General features: G+C 39.5%; 1 protein-coding gene across 1 annotated transcript in view; it reads right to left on the reverse strand.

Annotated features, from left to right (window-relative positions):
* Nucleotides 1-8,852: 8,852 nt before the first annotated feature.
* Nucleotides 8,853-17,851, reverse strand: part of LOC112846028 (NLR family CARD domain-containing protein 3-like) — a gene marked incomplete at its 5' end in the record, with an annotated part of 29,169 nt that continues 20,170 nt past the window's right edge. Inside the window, one exon of the mRNA XM_025905251.1 lies at nt 8,853-8,928. Coding sequence (XP_025761036.1) covers nt 8,853-8,928 — 76 coding nt within the window. The remainder of the gene's footprint in view (nt 8,929-17,851) is intronic.

The following is a 17,851-nucleotide window of genomic DNA, read 5'->3' on the forward strand; positions in this document are numbered from 1 at the left end:
CAATCAGTATTGAACTGTCTTTACCATATTCAGACAACAGTTTTATAGGGTTAAGATAGTACAGCCCCCTTTTCTGTTGCTAGGCAGATTTAAACAAAGCATACGTCACTCCAAAACCACAATGACTCTTAACATAGTCTAAAACAGAACATCTTCTTCGGGTCAACGCCAGGTGCTTCCTGTCAGCCCGCCTTCGCTGTCGCTTATCTTCTGGGACATCTGATGCACTTCCTGGACTACCACGTACGCACCCAAACTTTGCAGTTATAAACTCTTACCTACTAAATGAGTCTGTGTGTGTGTGCACGTGCGGGGGCGCGTGCATGCTGTGTACTGCGTACGTGTCATGACCTCTCCTACACCCCAGCTTCACCTCACACCTCTGTCATAGCCAGACATAAGGCCTGAGCTCATACAGCTAAACTATGAGTGACTTTTGGCCTAAATGTCACACTCGAATGATCTCAGATCTGCCAATATGTTTGCTCCTCCTAACATAGTCTAAAAGCCACCCCAAGCAAAACAATTTGAACTTTCCCCTATTAGTGATCCCTCTAACTAAGTGTGTGTGTTAATCAACGATACATGCATAATAACACCCTGCTCTTAACTTGCAGTTAAACTCTGGTTTCAGTTTCACTTCTGCAAAAGCCTGCAACTTCAAAAGCCTATAACTTCCTGTCTCTGCCCTCTACACAGAAACACTGAGATCATAGAAGCATTAAAACATTTAAAATTATAGATTCAACTCAACCGTTTAAAGTGGTTCTTCTTGGACCTGTAATAAAGACTATAACCATATATTTGAACATCTGAATGCATCTAAATGCAACATCACTATTAATACTGAAATGTTAATGATGATTATAAAAATAGCAGCAAATAATAGCAGTAAAATATTCACACCCCTCAATCCCCTCTCTCAACCTCTGGCCCACCAGAGGTCGCCATACATTATGTTGGGTCACTCCTTGGCCCATGCAGCTGCTTCCCTGTCCACCCCTGACGTCATGGACATTAGGATCACTTTTCCCACTCTGACCCTCTCTCGGCATTCTGTGATTTAGCGAACCAGACAACCCCATGTCATCTAGGTGGTCTTAATAATAAAAGGCCCGCTCCCACTTGAGAACACTTCATGCTTAAGTGGTCTCTGCTCCTCTTCTGGGTCCCTCTCTTCTGGGCCTTCTGCAAAGGATAGAAAACACTTTCTCCCTACTACGGCTCTAAGTTACTCTGTCCCTCAATTGTTCTCTTCATTCAAACCTGATTCAACCTAATATTACTCAAAACATGAACCTAATTTCGTATTTGGTTTTTGACTTTTATTCCTATATAATCTTAAACATCACTCATCTCAATCTACAGCATTTTAACAGTCTTACAGCACTGCTGTCATATGTTTCCTGTTGTTCCTTATCTGATCACCCACATCCTGTACACAAACTGTCACTGCTGCAAGGGCCTCTCATCTAAAGTCCCCTATTAAAAGCTGAACTCTAACTGTATTTTAAAAACTCACATTTCCTGTGTTTAACCTGTTTTAATATATCATTTTATTTCATTTTGCTGCTCTTAATGTAATGACTCATTCTAATTTATACTTTATCAGACTTAACCAAAATATATAAGCTTTCTCCCTTTGCTTCTGTTTTAAACAAAAACTTAGTCACTTCAACAGGCATTTGTTATTCTGTAACTAAATTTTATATAATAAGACTAATTTAGAGCTGCAGGTGTTATCTCAATATTTTATATGTCACTCAGTTTAGTTACAAGCAAAACTCCTATTCAGTTCCTCTTTCTGTCATTTGTTATTGGGTCAACTCAAATTCAGTTAAAAGCTAAAGGAATTTTGCCTCAAGTCAATACTGTCATGTGTGTTAAGAACTCCATATGTCTGTAAGCGTGTGCAATCCTTCAATAACTCAGGTCATTCTCACAGTAGATTGGCTAATTAACGCTAACGCTAACCAAAAGTTTGTGACCCTCAAGAGACGACTCTCTGAGCCACAACTCCGTTAAAGGCACAAAAATGCAATGTGTATGAAAAAAATCCTTTCTACATATATAATCTCCAATATTATTCATTTGAGTCAGCGAGACTTTTAACATCCTCATAAAAGCTCTCCTCTACCCTAGAAATAAATCTATTTACTATCTGTTTCTAAAGCCTACATTATAACAACTTTATTCTAAAAATCAAAAAGAAATCACACATTTTCTACTCATAAAATGTTCACTATTTTCCCCCAAAACATATCCTTTATTCCCACAGTTTCCCTCTAAGTTTTATATACCACTTCTTATTAACACCAGCAATTTATCTTCTAAATAGAATTCCGTTCATTTTACTCCTTTCTTTAGAATTAACAATCTCTGCCTCAGTTCTACCATATCTAAATTATCAAACAACCCCAATCGTTATAAAATCATACTAAAACCCATTTCAAATTAAACAAATTAAATCTTAAACCCCTCTCTTTTTTGACACATCTCATGTGGCAAAAAACTCAACATGCTTCACCCAAGCTTAACAAATTAACAAGGGAAAAAAGGTTAGTCATATCATATCATTTCTCAGAACACTTCAGCCATCCTCCTCTCCGGTATTTTGCTCCAGCCCTGAAAACCTGTGTTTAAGGAACAAAATCAATTTAATTATTATGTCAAATCTTCTCCAAATCGTTGCTCCATGCAAAGTCTGGATCCTTGGAACTTCCTGGAAACAAAACCTGTGCTTTACATTTCATACTCAACTCCCCCTGTATGATCCAATCTGTGTCATGACAAAAACAAACTTAAACAAAACAGTTATTAATCATGAGTTACCTCAGTTAATGGTAACTTGAATTTCATCAAACAATGTTTCCCTTCTAGCATTTTATAATGTAATAATATGGTCTAACCCAAATCAATAAAACAGAAATTCACTCAAAGGAACATCAGCATCCCCAGATTTAAGTCTCCCACTTGTCCTGCTCATGGCAAAAGCAAAACAAAGCATCCCCTTTCTTTTCCTCACATGGTAAATTTGTCCACATTTATTCATTCCCACCTTAGTCCAGTCACTCACATTCACTCACACGCATTCACACATGATATTTTTGCTGATCTGCAGCCCTCTGCGCACGTCATCAGATGCTCCACATCAGCAAAATGAGCTCAATCATTTGTTTCATTTCGTTTTCCTTTTTAGGAAAATAGTTCTCTATAGTTTTGACTGGATTGAATCGATACAATCCTAAAATTAAACAGAGACTCGCCGCCAATCAGGTCTCCTTCTCAGCCAATTTATAATCTGTAAAGCCCACCTGATTTTCGTACTTGGTAATTTTGTCAGCGCCGTCAGTTCACTCTCTTCCAGGCCTGCTTAGAACAAAAATGAAAAAAGAGAGCTGATTATTAGCTCATCAAAGTACAAAACAAAATCACCTGTCAGGTTTTCCCGAGTGCACTACTACAAAAAATTTTCCGGGCCCCTCTCAGACATATCCATGTCTAATCAAACACCCTCTCTGGAAATAAAACAACAGCCTCCAAAATCAGAAACAATCTCAAAGTTCACCCTTTCAACACACCGAAAACCTCGTCAAAAGATCAAAGACCGTTTGCACAATGTCTCCCTTCCTCACTTTGCCATGTTTTCATTCAGCATAAGATCTAAACCGATTTCAACAACGTACCATCACTAAATTATAAATTTCCTGTTCACATCTGCCCCTCTGAACAGACCTGACCACCGTCATCAAATATCCTGATACTTTACCATTATATATTTCGCCAAATAATCTTCAACAGCCACCGCTCTCTCTTGAACTGAAAGCCTCCGACACACACGCACACAGGAAGTATCTCTGCTCATAGACTCACAGCTCAACAGCCAACTTGACAAGAGAAATACATGTTTAAACCTTATCACATTATTGAATTATTTTCATTTTCTTTCTATACTAATCACTGGTTTTGATCACTCAGTACGAGAGCACTCCTAAGTCACCTTTTTTAAAACTGCTTTAGTCCCTTTTCTTCTGTTAATTCCCATAGCTCCTTTGAGTCAATTTCAACTTCAAGCTTTAAGTCTATTTTATTAAACATTCACACCATTCTATCACTCATACAAGTAGCAAGCTGATCTTCATTGCATATGCTTGTGTTCTTAGCCAGGTTTTAATCAATATCTGTTCATTAATCTTCAGGAGCTTGTCTTTGTAAGGTTAATGCATTCTCTGTTTGTATGTGTATGTGTGTGTGTTATTTTTGCATATATGGCTTCACAGTCTCCCAGACCCTTCCCAATTCTCCAGTTAAGCAGTCAGTTTTCTTTTTCCCCGAGTTACTAACCCACATTTTTGATTTCCCACCTTAAATTACCGCCCTCCTGGTCTTCGGCCAGGAGCTAGGGCTTGCTTTTCAGGTTCCTGGACACATCATGCTGTGAACAATTCAACCAGAAACTTGCCTTAACTTATCCATTGATGTTAACCTCTAACTTTCTTCCGACTGCTGGATCTGGAGAGTTGGTCCAAGTCTGCTTTACTCCTGAAAATAACAAAACTAAGACATTTTCATTATTATCACAAGTGGTTAAATAACCCATTTCTCTATCTCTGGTCAGAAATACCAATTATGCCATGCATGTAAGCGTGTTCTTCCTTGCATTTTATGTTAATTGAGTGTAAACTGCTTCTTCATTGAATTAGTTCATTGAGTTCTTCGTTGCATTTCTATGTATTCATGTCAATGTACTCTACGTGTAAGCTGTTTCTTCATTGCATCTTAAATTTTAATCAGTTTTACTTCATGCATTTTTCACTGAGGTTTAGATTCAAACTATCTCACTTCTGATTCATTTCAAAAATAATCTCACATGTAACAATTTGTATGTGTTTTCTATTCATTAAGGTAATGACAATTATTTTCTTTCATTATTCTTACCTTTTCTAATGTTTACCTCTTTGTTATGCTGTGGTGGACATCCCTAAACAATTCATGAGTTCAGGTTTCAATTTTCAATCCAAACATATCCTGTATTCTCGCAATTAAACTCGTCCAGCTTCATCTCTCACCGGTCTCTTTTTCATTCACAGTGTCCTGTTCGTGCTTCAAAGCTCCAGCAAACACAGTCTCAACTCAGCTGTTGTCTTCTTCTCTGTTTCTTTACAGTCTTTCTTTTAGGTTAAGTCCCAGCATGGCAAAATATCACATTCAGTGCCTTCAGTCTTATTTTCATTTGCTCTGTTTTCTTCTCCATTCATGGAAAATATGAGAGTCAGTGCCTTCAAGCAGACACATCACACTGTTCTTCACCAGCATGCATGTTGCATCTTTCATACTGCTGGACTCATCTTCATCAGTGTTACTGCTTTCACTTGCACTGCTTTTAACTTCAGTTAATTCTTCAAGTCCACGATGTTCTGTCGGTCTTCATCAGGCGATTGACTGGCCTTTAAGCTTCTTCTCAGGGTCAAAGACAAAGTGAGAGATCAAGCTGCACAATTTCGAGCCAAAGCCTGGCTTATTTTCTCCCAATTCTATTAATCTATTGTTCTGGTGCTGCACTCAAGGTTCCAAAGTTGAGAGACGTCCACCTGTATTGACACACTAAAGCATACAATTAGTATTATATTCATTTTTTCTTAAAGGCTTCATTTGCTTCATGTGCCTAGAGTTAACTCATCTGTCTCTCTGTGTTCTTTCTGTACACACTCAGTTCCTTTTATGGGCATGCAAAGTTCCTGTTCACTCTTTCCTGTTCTCTACAGAGTCTGTCTCTCTTTGTATTTATAGTCTAAAAACCCTCTTTAATTCTGCTAAATCTTGATCTAAAAAACAATACACCTTCATGTCACTCACACACATTTAAATAGAGCTCTTTCACACATCAGAACAACTAACACTTCTCCACACACATCACCCTTCACCCTTCTTTAGATCAGTTTGTAGGGTATACACTTATATGTTTTCCATCAGAAAAAATAAACTCAATTTCTCATCCCCTCACTCATGCGTTTCTTGAATTAGAAGCACTTGCAAACTTTAAACATCCTATTTTACATCACAAAAGAAATATATTTCACACTCCTTTATTTCATACACCCCTTTTAAATGCTCTAACCTCTTTCAGACGCCATAAATCGTCTCACACACACTGCCTTTTCTCTCTCAAACTTCCATTTTACACTCACTCAGACAAATCATGCAGAGTCACTTAAATCAAATACTGACAGCATTCACACGGTTAAAATCACTCGAAATACGCTTTCAAACGAGTATCTTGGACATGCCTTCCATGATCAGAAAGAGCAAGTCAAAAGAAAAAAGAAAAAGAAAACTGAAACCTCTCATCGTCTCACACACCGCTTCTCCCCACACACACATAGCTAAAAATAAAACACACCACCATTTATTACTCAAGATATATACATCTATCAAAATTCAGTCACTTACTATACATCCACACTAGTATATTCGAACTGTATTTATACAATTCTAATGAGCAAAACCAGCATCTTACTTACAGGCATTCAGCAATATCAGATAAAGCTCAATACTCTCGAAACTGAAACCACCCTCTCTGCGCGTCACCGCTCCTCATTTGCATTTAAACACACCATCAGTGCACATCCGGCTGTGCATTGCTGACACAGAGACTGATCTTACTCATAGATCTCATTTTTTATATTACAGACGTCTTTAATTACAACTGCACAGATTCTAGGCCTCTTAAATCCTACGAAGTTTAGACAAATTTACCCATAACGGTCCGACTGATAAAAGTCCCTGACTTTTTTGCGACCAATTTTAGCCAGTATTCCGTCCCTGACGGTGGCCCGATTGCTAATACCCTAACCAAATTTATCGTAGCCAAAAAAGCGCAAATAGGAGACTCTAACTCCTAGCAATTTCGGAGGTTCCCAAGTTCTCCCCCGCTGTCGACGGTACTATCCCTACTCTTCAGGGTAGGCCAAAGGTCAGCGTCCTGCCTAGGTGCAAGCGTTACCAAGGAGAAAAATGCGCTTCTTAAGGGTCCCAGACTCCTCGTCCTAAAGTAATTTAGAATAATTTGAAACAACAATCTACACCCAAAACAGGATTAAGATTAAGGACAACCCTCAACAGTTTTGGAGATTCCCGAGTCCTCCTCGAATGTTGCCCGAAACTATCCCTAGTCGCCGCTAGGTGAAGGGTAGATTTCTCTATCCAGCAGGGAGCGTCACCTCCGAGAAACTTCTTAAGGGTTGCATAACCAATGGGACTTGAACCCACACAATGACCAAATTCCCTATCATTCTAAGAGTTCACTTAGCAGTCCAACTGCTTTCTCTTTTCATTCCTTTATTCTCATTACTCAGTACTGTCACTTATACTTCATTATCATTACTTCAACCGGTAAACTTCATGAAAACTTCACCAAAATTAAAAAACAGACATTCACCAGTAATTACAGTGACCAGGCTTTTAATTTGACATGCCCAATGTGACACCTTTTGGAAATATATTTCAACAGGCAGTGTCTTACCTTTAAATGCCCCGGGGAATGCCTGCTCACTTTCACCACTGATTACCGTCTGCCCGTCCAATTACCACGGACCCCGGATCTCTCCGTCTACCCCAATATTCCCTCTCTCTCACCGGAACGAGCCCCCAAATGTTAAGGTTCCGGGATGACGGCACACTGAGAGGATCAGAGGCTCGTGAGCTCCCGATAAGACTTTTCAAAACTTCAATATTTTGCCTATAACTTGTGCTGCCACTCTGCACAAAATAGGTGACTGACTAACGGAAAGTATGCCAAATAAAAAAGATAAAACAGAGAACGTCGATAAGAGACCTCTGAAGTCTAATTTGCAACTACGAAGTCAGGTCAGTCCCGAGGCTAACCCTGAAGCCAATGACAGAAATATGGCTGAAGCTAATCCAAGCTTTCCCATCGACTATGATATTTTAACTGCAAAAATAACAGATGTGGTTGGCGCGATTGTAGAAGGGAAGATGGATGTCATTAACAACAAACTCGACGTTATCCAGGCAACCCTTGATGGCAATACAAGACGCCTTGACGAAGCCGAGACACGCATATCGAAGGTAGAGGATATAATCGCCGACATGGAAACCAGGTTAACACGTGTAGAAAGTAAGATATGCACGTTCACGAACCGGCTAGATGACCAAGAAGCTCGGAGTAGAAGAGATAATCTCCGCATATTTGGTGTCAAGGAAGGCGTGGAAGGGGCGAATGCTATTGCATATTTTGAAAAGTGGCTTCCCTCTCTTCTTAATATGAAGACGAAGAACGGGAGGATCCGACTGGACCGCTGCCACAGAAGCTTAGGGGAACCAATATCAGGCTCACCAAGAGCGGTTATAATGAAACTCCATTACCCGACCGATAAAAGGGAAGTGTTAGCCTTAAGTGGCAAGAACAAACAGATTTTCTTTGATGGAGCACTGATAACCATTCGTCAGGATGTACCACAGAATGTGCGACAGCAGAGGAGAAACTTCAACGAGGCCTGCCAGTTGCTGATTACCAAAGGAATACGATTTAGGATGCTGTTTCCTGCAACCCTGCGTTTCACATATGAAAACAGAAGATTTTCCTTTGACTCGGCAGAAGAGGCATTGAAAGTGGTATCAGCAATTGGAGCATTACGTGAGTAAAAAAAACCAAAAAAAACCAAAAAAAAAACAACAACAACAAAAAAACCTGTTCTCTGACTCAAGTGGTTTGACGAACAGCTGACTATTACACTAAGTGACTATGTTGTATTATGATACTATGGCAAGAAAAGAAGTAGAAGAAATGCGGCAACACCTATTGCTGCATGGGAAGTCTTGTTGGGGGTTTGCTAGGCGCATACGTTGATGCGAGGTGTATCATCTCTGTACAAGGTGCGCCCGCAGCGGGTGAGGTGTCCTCCCAATCTTCGGGAGCATGAAATATTTTCTGGGACTGGTTTAACCCTGTTTTTGGGACGATATAACTGTTTATTGCAGGAATTTTATTTTTCAGTACCCAGACTTTTGTTTTTGTTTATATTTTGTTGGTGTCTGAGCAGATCTGAGCATAATTTGTTCTATATGTTAAACTACAAGGCTGATACTTATGTTTTCGCTACCACAATACATAAACCAAGTAAACTGATCTTGCAATGAGTGATCTAAAGTTTGTTTCCCTAAATGTTAAAGGGATAAATAATGTTATTAAACGTAAGAAAATTCTGTCCTGGTTTAAGAAGGAGAAAACTAACATTGCACTCCTACAAGAAACTCACCTGTCAGATGTGGAACACCTAAAATTAAAGAGAGAATGGGTGGGGCAGGTGTACTTTTCCTCTTTTTCATCAAGTAAGAGAGGGGTTGCAATCTTAATTCATAAAAATACTCCATTTGTTCTTACAAAGTGTATTAAAGATGATCAGGGTAGATTTGTTATTATAATAGGACGTTTATATGGTGAATCTGTTTTGATAGGCTGTATTTATGCGCCTAATGTATATCAGGAAAATTTTTACTCAGAACTTATAAAAGAAATATCTGTCAACCTGACAACATTTACTGTTCTGGTAGGAGATTTTAATTGTAGTATGGACCCAGAATTGGATCAAAATCCACCATCCAAAAATTCAGTCTCCAAAAAGCGAGAAGCTATCAAGGGACTGTGTTCTGACTTGCAGCTGATAGACGCTTGGAGAACCCTTCATCCAGGGGAAAAAGATTATACCTTTTATTCTAATCCACATAAGAGTTATTCCCGTATTGATTATTTCCTTGTCTCGAGGGAGGTCCTTAACAGAGTTACTATCTGTGATATTGGCACGCGTATACTCTCCGATCATTCAGATGTTCATTTAAATATCTCACCCCCTGAAGCTCACCCAACTCTACGTAGTTGGCGATTAAATCCATCACTTTTAGATAACTCTGCGTTTCGGAGTTATATAAAAGAACAAGTTGATCTTTTTTTACAGACAAATGATAATGAAAACACAAATCCTTCTAATCTTTGGGAGACAATGAAGGCTTACCTACGTGGCGCTATAATCTCATACAGCATAGCGAAAAAGAAAGAATCTTTAACACATCAAATGGACCTGGAAAAAAAATTAGCAGATCTAGAACACTCCCTCAAAATACATTTCTCACCTGAAGTACTGAAAAAAATAGAAGTCACTAGATCAGCTCTGAATCAGTTACTGACTGAAAAAGCAGAGGCCAGCGTATTCTATGCTAAGCACAGGCTGTTTGAGTTGGCAGATAAACCAGGGCGGTTATTGGCGCGTTTGGCTGCTGGGAAACTAGAATCTCATGTTATATCATCTCTGAAAGATGAAAGAGGACAGAATCAATACGAAAATAATAAATTGGTTAAATTAATGGAAAATTTTTATAAACAATTATATATATCTGAAAATACAGCCACATTAAGTGACACCCAAAATTTTTTACATAAACTCAATCTACCAACTTTGTCTGAAGGTGATCGAGCTCGTCTTGGGGAACAAATAACACAAGAAGAGGTGCTGACAGCAATTAAATCTCTGCAACGAGGGAAAGCCCCGGGCCCAGATGGTTTTGGTCCAGACTTCTATAAAGTTTTCCAGGATCAAGTAGCTATACCTCTTTTAAATATGTATCTGCATTCTATTAAAAGGGGAAGTCTTCCCAATACATTGTACTCTGCAAATATATCGCTATTCCATAAGAAGGATAAACCAGTTGATCAATGTGCTTCCTATCGCCCAATTAGTTTAATAAATGTTGACAGCAAAATTTTGTCTAAAATATTGTCTAATAGACTAGAAAATTATATACCTAAACTTATTAAGGCAGATCAGACGGGCTTTATCAAGAATAGACAATCAATTACAAACATAAGAAAATTATTGAATATTATAGAACACTCTGAGGTAACCAAAACACAAGGACTTGTTGTATCACTAGATGCGGAAAAAGCTTTTGACCGCGTTGAGTGGACTTATATGTTTGCTGTGATGGAGAAATTTGGCCTGGGCAGGGGGTTTATAGACATGATCAGACTGTTATATGTCACCCCAAGAGCATCTGTTATAGTAAATGGTATTAAATCCTCAGAATTCGGTTTACAGAGATCAACAAGACAGGGGGACCCGATTTCCCCATTAATTTTTGCTTTAGTTATTGAACCACTGGCAGAGGCCATTAGAAATAATCAAAGTATATCTGGATACCAAATACAAGGAGTTGAATTTAAAATTCTACTATACGCAGACGATGTTCTGCTGTTTGTCACTAATCCCCAGGATGCTATACCCTCTGTATTATCTATTATAGAAACTTTTGGATATCTCTCCGGGTATAAGGTTAATATGAATAAAACTATTGCTTTGCCACTAGGAAATTTGCCCAGGACATGTAATATCCCATTTACCTGGTCGGGTTCGGGATTTAAGTACTTGGGGATACACATTTTACCTAATATAAGAGGTATATTGAAACAGAACATAGACATAGTTCGTAACAGTATTAAAAAAGACCTTTCCAGATGGATGGATCTCCCGGTCTCTTGGATGGGAAGAATAAATTTAATTAAAATGAATGTGTTGCCCCGGCTTTTATATCCTCTACAAATGCTCCCAATAACTCTTACTAAAAAAACTGTAAAAGAAATTGAAAAAGATATGTCAAGGTTTATTTGGAGGGGTAAGAAACCCAGATTAAGTATGAAAACGTTACAGCTGCCCAAAGATAAAGGGGGTCTTGCCTTTCCCAACATCTTGCTGTATAACTGGTCATGTCATAGTAGAGTTATACATGAATGGATCCACACATATCTAAAAGACACAGATGATCCCCTTGAAGCCTGGACATGTCAGCCATTTAATCTTCTAAGTGAACTAGTGAGTAAATATAATAAAAAACATAATAAAGTAATGATTGATACTTATTTAAAAACATGGCGTGATATGAGTAAATACACTGAAAGTAATCCTATACTTAGTTATATAACACCTTTTTTAAATAATCAGCACTTCACACCGGGAATGGAAAGTGCAGTATTTCAGAGATGGTTTGGTGCAGGAATACGTGTGGTGGGTGATCTGTTTGATAGGAATGTTTGTATGTCTTTTGAGCAGGTCCAAAAGAAATACACTATACATCAAACGGATTTTTTTGCATTTTTACAGGCTCGCCACCTAATTACTTCATGTTATGATGCTTTGCATAATACAATGCAACTAGGACCCATGGAAAATTTCTTCCTACATTTAAGTGCAGATAATAGTACTATAAGACAGTTTTATAATGTACTACAAGGTTATAATAAACACAATATTGGAAAACTGATTAGGAGCTGGGAGGGTGACCTCCAGTGTCAGTGTGATGATCATGCCTGGAGTGAGTCCATACAATCTGTGCATTCTTTATTTCTTAGTAACAGATTTAAAGAAATTCAATATAAAATTTTACATAGACAGCATAGAACACCTATTTTTCTGAATAAAATTGATCCGAGCAGGTCTGCACAATGTATTAAATGTAAATCTGCGCCGGGGTCCTACGTGCACTGTCTTTGGACTTGCTCAAAAATCTCAAAATTCTGGCTCTGTGTAACTAAAGAACTAAAAGGGATATTTAAAAGCAGAATACAAAGAGATCCAGCTCAGTATCTATTGGGGCTGCCAATTTCGAACAAATTTCCAGATAAAAACAAGCATATACTTCTATGCAAACTACTGTTTTTGGCAAGAAAATGTATTCTTTTTAATTGGATTAATGAAAAACCACCAACAATAACTCAGTGGTATAAAGAAATTTTTAGAGTATTACCAATGGAAAGACTGAGTGCAAAATTAAGTGGCAATGATGATATTTTTTGGGATATATGGCGCCCGCTATTGGATTACTTACCTGATGATCTGAAGAAAACCATACTGATAGGCACAACCCCACTTCACTGGCGGGTTGAGTTTGTCAGGAGATATATGTAGACCGAATTATATATACTGTATCAGTTTCCCGTCTACATGTCTCAGATTGCTCATTGTGGGGTTTTTCTTTGATCTGCTTTGAGGTTGTTTTTTTTTTTTTTGGTTTGTTTGTTTTTTTGTTTTGTTTTGTTTTTTTTGTTTGTTTTGGGGGGGTTTTTTTCTTTCTTTTATTGTTTCTGTTTTGATCTTTGTTTTGTTTTGTATAAAGGGAAAATTATCAAAAAAAAAAAAAAAAAAAAAAAAAAAGGTTCAATGTTGAGAGAGGAATCCATAAATAACCACAGATCCGGTCCAGTGTGCAATTAGACAGCATTTTAATAAACACATGTGTGAGTCCGACCGCTGTGCAGATTTCAGCGTCGAACTGAACTTACAATCATTAGACAAAGGCTTTATAGGGTTTGCAGTCTTCCTGTTACCAGGCAGACTTAAACAAAGCATACGTCACTCCAAAACCACAATGACTCTTAACATAGTCTAAAACAACATCGTCTTCGCGTCGACGCCAAGCGCTTCCTATCTCCATCCTGCCCAGGCTTATCTTCCTGGAACATCAGGTGCACTTCCTGTACAAAATGTCACTCATGCACAACTTTGCAGTCATAAACTCTTACCTACTAAATGAGTCTATCTGTGTGTGCGTACACGTGCGAGGGCGCGTGCATGCTGTGTACTGCGTACGTGTCATGACCTCTCGTACTATATGTGTCTGTATGTGTGTCTCGCCCTTAAATGCTCTCTTTGCTTTCAGTTTCACTTCTGCAAAAGCCTGCAACTTCAAAAGCCTATAACTTCCTGTCTCTGCCCTCTACACAGAAACACTGAGATCATAGAAGCATTAAAAACATTTAAAATTATAGATTCAACTCAACCGTTTAAAGTGGTTCTTCTTGGACCTGTAATAAAGACTAATATAATACCCATATATTTGAACATCTGAATGCCTCTGAATGCAACATCACTATTAATACTGAAATGTTAATGATGATTATAAAAATAGCAGCAAATAATAGCAGTAAAATATTCCTACTCCTCTCAGTTTCCTGTCTGTGGACAAACACGACTGTTTCAGCTGAGGACTTGGTTCCTTCCACCTGTCCATACAGGACATCACGCTGTCTTTTCTTTGATTTTTCTGACTCGTGTATTATGAACTAAATGTATCCTGATACACACAGAGATGGATGAGCAGAGGTCACATGATGAAAGAACAAACATGGAGTCTTTGATTTATTTAGATATTTATTGATGAATGCAAACAAACCCTGACACTGAACCATCGTCCAGCTTTCACAGAACAAACCTGATCACATGACCTGCTGACCCAAACAGTGAAAAGCTCCATGGCAACAACAACAAACAGCCTCACATATGTTAACAGAGGCTGTTAGAAGCACAGAGTCTTTACAGTCTTTCTCCTGTTTGTACACAGATCTCTGCACATCTTCATCACAGTTACTCACAGACGTGCAGAGTGTGTGGATATCAAAGCTAAGTTTCCACCATGTTTGTAGTCTGTACTGGGACTCATGGAGCATCTCTCTATGAGCACTCAGTGCTTTAAACAGTGAGTCCCAGTTTAACCAGCAGCCTTCACACCACACATCACACAGACATGGAAACTTCAAACCCTCAGACTGAAGTCACTGGCAGCCTCTGGCACCAGCGACTGCGCTAACAAACATACAGCAAACAGTGAAGGTTTGGTAGAGAAAGCTGGTTGGGTAATACCAAGTATGCAGAGGAGGAGGCGGGGTTACATTACTAGATGATTAAACATGAAACTATTTTGCTGATAATAATTGAAACGATTAAAGAAAATCAAGATAATTCATAATTTTATAAACTGGAATGATGAAATTATATTGGCTGGATCTGATTATTGGGGGGTCATGACCCCCGTAACCCCCCTGGAAATGATGCCCCTGGTCCTGAGGTCAAATCCACCATCTTTGTTTCAGTGCTGAGCTTCATGTTCTCCCGTGTTTGTGTGCGTCCTCTCCGGTACTCCGGCTTCCTCCCACAGTCCAAACACATGCAGTTAGTGGGGTCAGGTTAACTGTGAGTGGTTGTGTCTCTCTGTGTTATTCCACCTTAATAAATGACTTCCTGTTAGCATTAAGTGCTTCTGTAGGACTGATGTCATTTTCATGGTTGGATCATTTAAATGAAGCTGGACTCTGATGCAGTAAATAAGTTGATTGATCATTAATGAATAAAGCTGGTCAAATCCATCACGTGGACACATGTGATTGTGTAGTATTGATCCCAATGCTGGTATTAGTCCTGGATCAATAACACTGGATGGATGCGTTCAGCTGTGTTACAGACAAACATGAAACTGACAGGTCTGTGTCATTCACAGTCTGTAACACTTCTAAACAACAGAGGCTGACCCAAGTGCCTCAGAGCCAGGCACGCTCACATCACAGCTCTCTAAAGAAGTTTCAAAATAAGAGCTGAAAGCTGTGTTTGCTTGTGTTAGCTTATTATTGTGGAGACTAACATTCAGTGATCATGTGTTCAGACTCATAATGATTACTCTCATAAATCCTGATCTTTGTATTTCCTGTGTGTTGGATCAATAACTGAGATTCATCATATCACACAGCTGTGCTGCTGCTGCTGCTGGTGATGTCAGCACATCTGGAACAATACGAGGTATCTGCTACCAGACTGAGCAGGACGTGAGACCTGTGGACTGTTTAAAGCTGTCCCTCCACAGGTCACTCAGACCTGATCCACACCTCAGTGAGATTCTCTGACTTCCTCAGTAGAGACAGAAACCATTCAGATCTGGGACGATCAGCTGACTGATGATGTCACACAGACTGTGTTTTTCAGGAACAGTGATTCTGATGTGAGCCTGCTAGCTGACAGCAGACCTGATGAAACCACATGTTGACATCTGTGAGGACAGACTGGACTCTTTGACTGCACCTTGGTTCTCCTCAGAGGTCTGTACAGGAGCATGTCCACCCCCACTGAAGATCTCAGTCACTGTGAAACATAGAAAGCTGCTTGTGTGGCCTCTGCCTCACATGTAGATGCAGCTACAGGTTTCTCTGTCAGTCAGACTGAAACAGTGTCCTGATGCTGCATCATTCAGCTCTGTGCCCCAGTCAGCATCACTGTGTCTACCAGTGTCAGTGTTTCTTTTCCTGTAACACTCAGCACAGGCTCAGCTGGTATCCAGTGTTGGACTTTCAGCTGCTGTGATAGATCCTCTAACATAGATCAGCTCTGCTACATGTTGTTAGATCAGTGCAGCTGCCTGTCATGTCCTGATGTTTCTCTGGGTCAGCAGCTTCTCCATCAGAGGTTCACATGGAGCTGATCCAGTATCTCCAGTAACTGTGTTCTGTGCCTCACTGGTTCATCCTTCTGTCTGTGTGACGTCAGTCAGATGTTAAACTCTGTAATCTTCACTGTGTCACAGAGTTCAGTGAGTCCCGTTATTCACAGGATCAATCAGATCATCAGAGATGATCAGCAATCAGTGGTGCCAACAGCACCTCCTGTGGTGAGAGGATGCAATAATGCAATGTAGCATTTTTACACTGAACACTTCCAGTCATGGAAACTGTCTGTTGGATCTGTGTGACGTTGCTTTCTTGTGTTGCTTTCTTGGTTAGAGTTCCTCACAAATGCCCAGATGATTCTTCTAATGAGGCGTCGACCATGTTTTCAGTTCTTTGGAAGAAAACATCGCCCTTTGCCATCCTTACTTTTCTTTGACTTCTTCAAATGCAGCTGAACTCCAGCTGGTATTTGATTGGACTCTGCAGCTGTTTGTGGTCATCAGTTCATTCCTGCAAACCTCTGAACCTGAACAACAATGATGCTGCATTGCTGGCTGATCCCAAAAGGTTGATTCTGTTCATCTGGACGTTTTCAGAAACGTTTGCTCACTGATCAGGTGACTTCTTCAGTCTCAGCTGACTGCAGCTTTACAACCTTACAAACAGCACATTTGCAAAATGACTGAAACCAGCAGCACCTGATATATATGATACTAATATAATACATATACATATATAATCCATACTAATGATGAAGGAACTGAGCTCACAGTGTTCATTCAGTGAACTACTCAGTTTATTTTGGCCTCAGAAATGCTCACTCTGTTTGTACATCACTGTCAGCAATAGACTCATTCTGCTGTGTGGACAGGAACACATGTGACATCACTTCCTGTTTGTTTGTGACTGAAGAGGAAGAAGTTTACAAGGAATCATTTAGAAGAGTTTCAAACATCAACTGATTGAATCCATGAATGTGAAAACGTGTTTGTGAGTGAAAGAGACAGACATGTACAGACTGAACTATCTGTTCAACAGTCAGAGTGTTTCTCTAACAGGAGACACTCTTTACACTCAGCACAGGGACACTGAGGAACCAGGAGGCAAGACTATAAACCTAAACCCAGGATAAAGAGTTTGAGTGAATGTGGTGTTGAAGGTGTGGAGGTGGATCAGAGTGTCAGAGGAGACTCTGTAGAAGGACAAAGTGCCAGCAGGACAGTCCACATACACTGCTGCTCTGTTAGAGACAGAGGAGGAGGAAGAGGAGGAGGAGATAGGTGTTTGTCTGTAATTGTGCCAGACATAACGAGGACCATCATCAGAGCAGTTCAGACTCCAGGACTGATCATTGTATCCAAACCAACAGTCATCACTGTTTCCTTTCCTTCTGATGCTTCTGTAACTCACTGATATAAAAACGTCTCCTCTCCACTCGACCTCCCAGTAACAGCGACCAGTCAGACCATTTCTACACAGCAGCTGATGAGACCACAAACCATCAAATCTGTCTGGATGATCAGGATATGACTGAACCTCCTCCACATCTGTCACCTTCCTGTTGTTGTCAGACAG

The sequence above is a fragment of the Oreochromis niloticus genome, linkage group LG3, assembly GCF_001858045.2.
Source record: "Oreochromis niloticus isolate F11D_XX linkage group LG3, O_niloticus_UMD_NMBU, whole genome shotgun sequence".
Classification (NCBI taxonomy): domain Eukaryota; kingdom Metazoa; phylum Chordata; class Actinopteri; order Cichliformes; family Cichlidae; genus Oreochromis; species Oreochromis niloticus.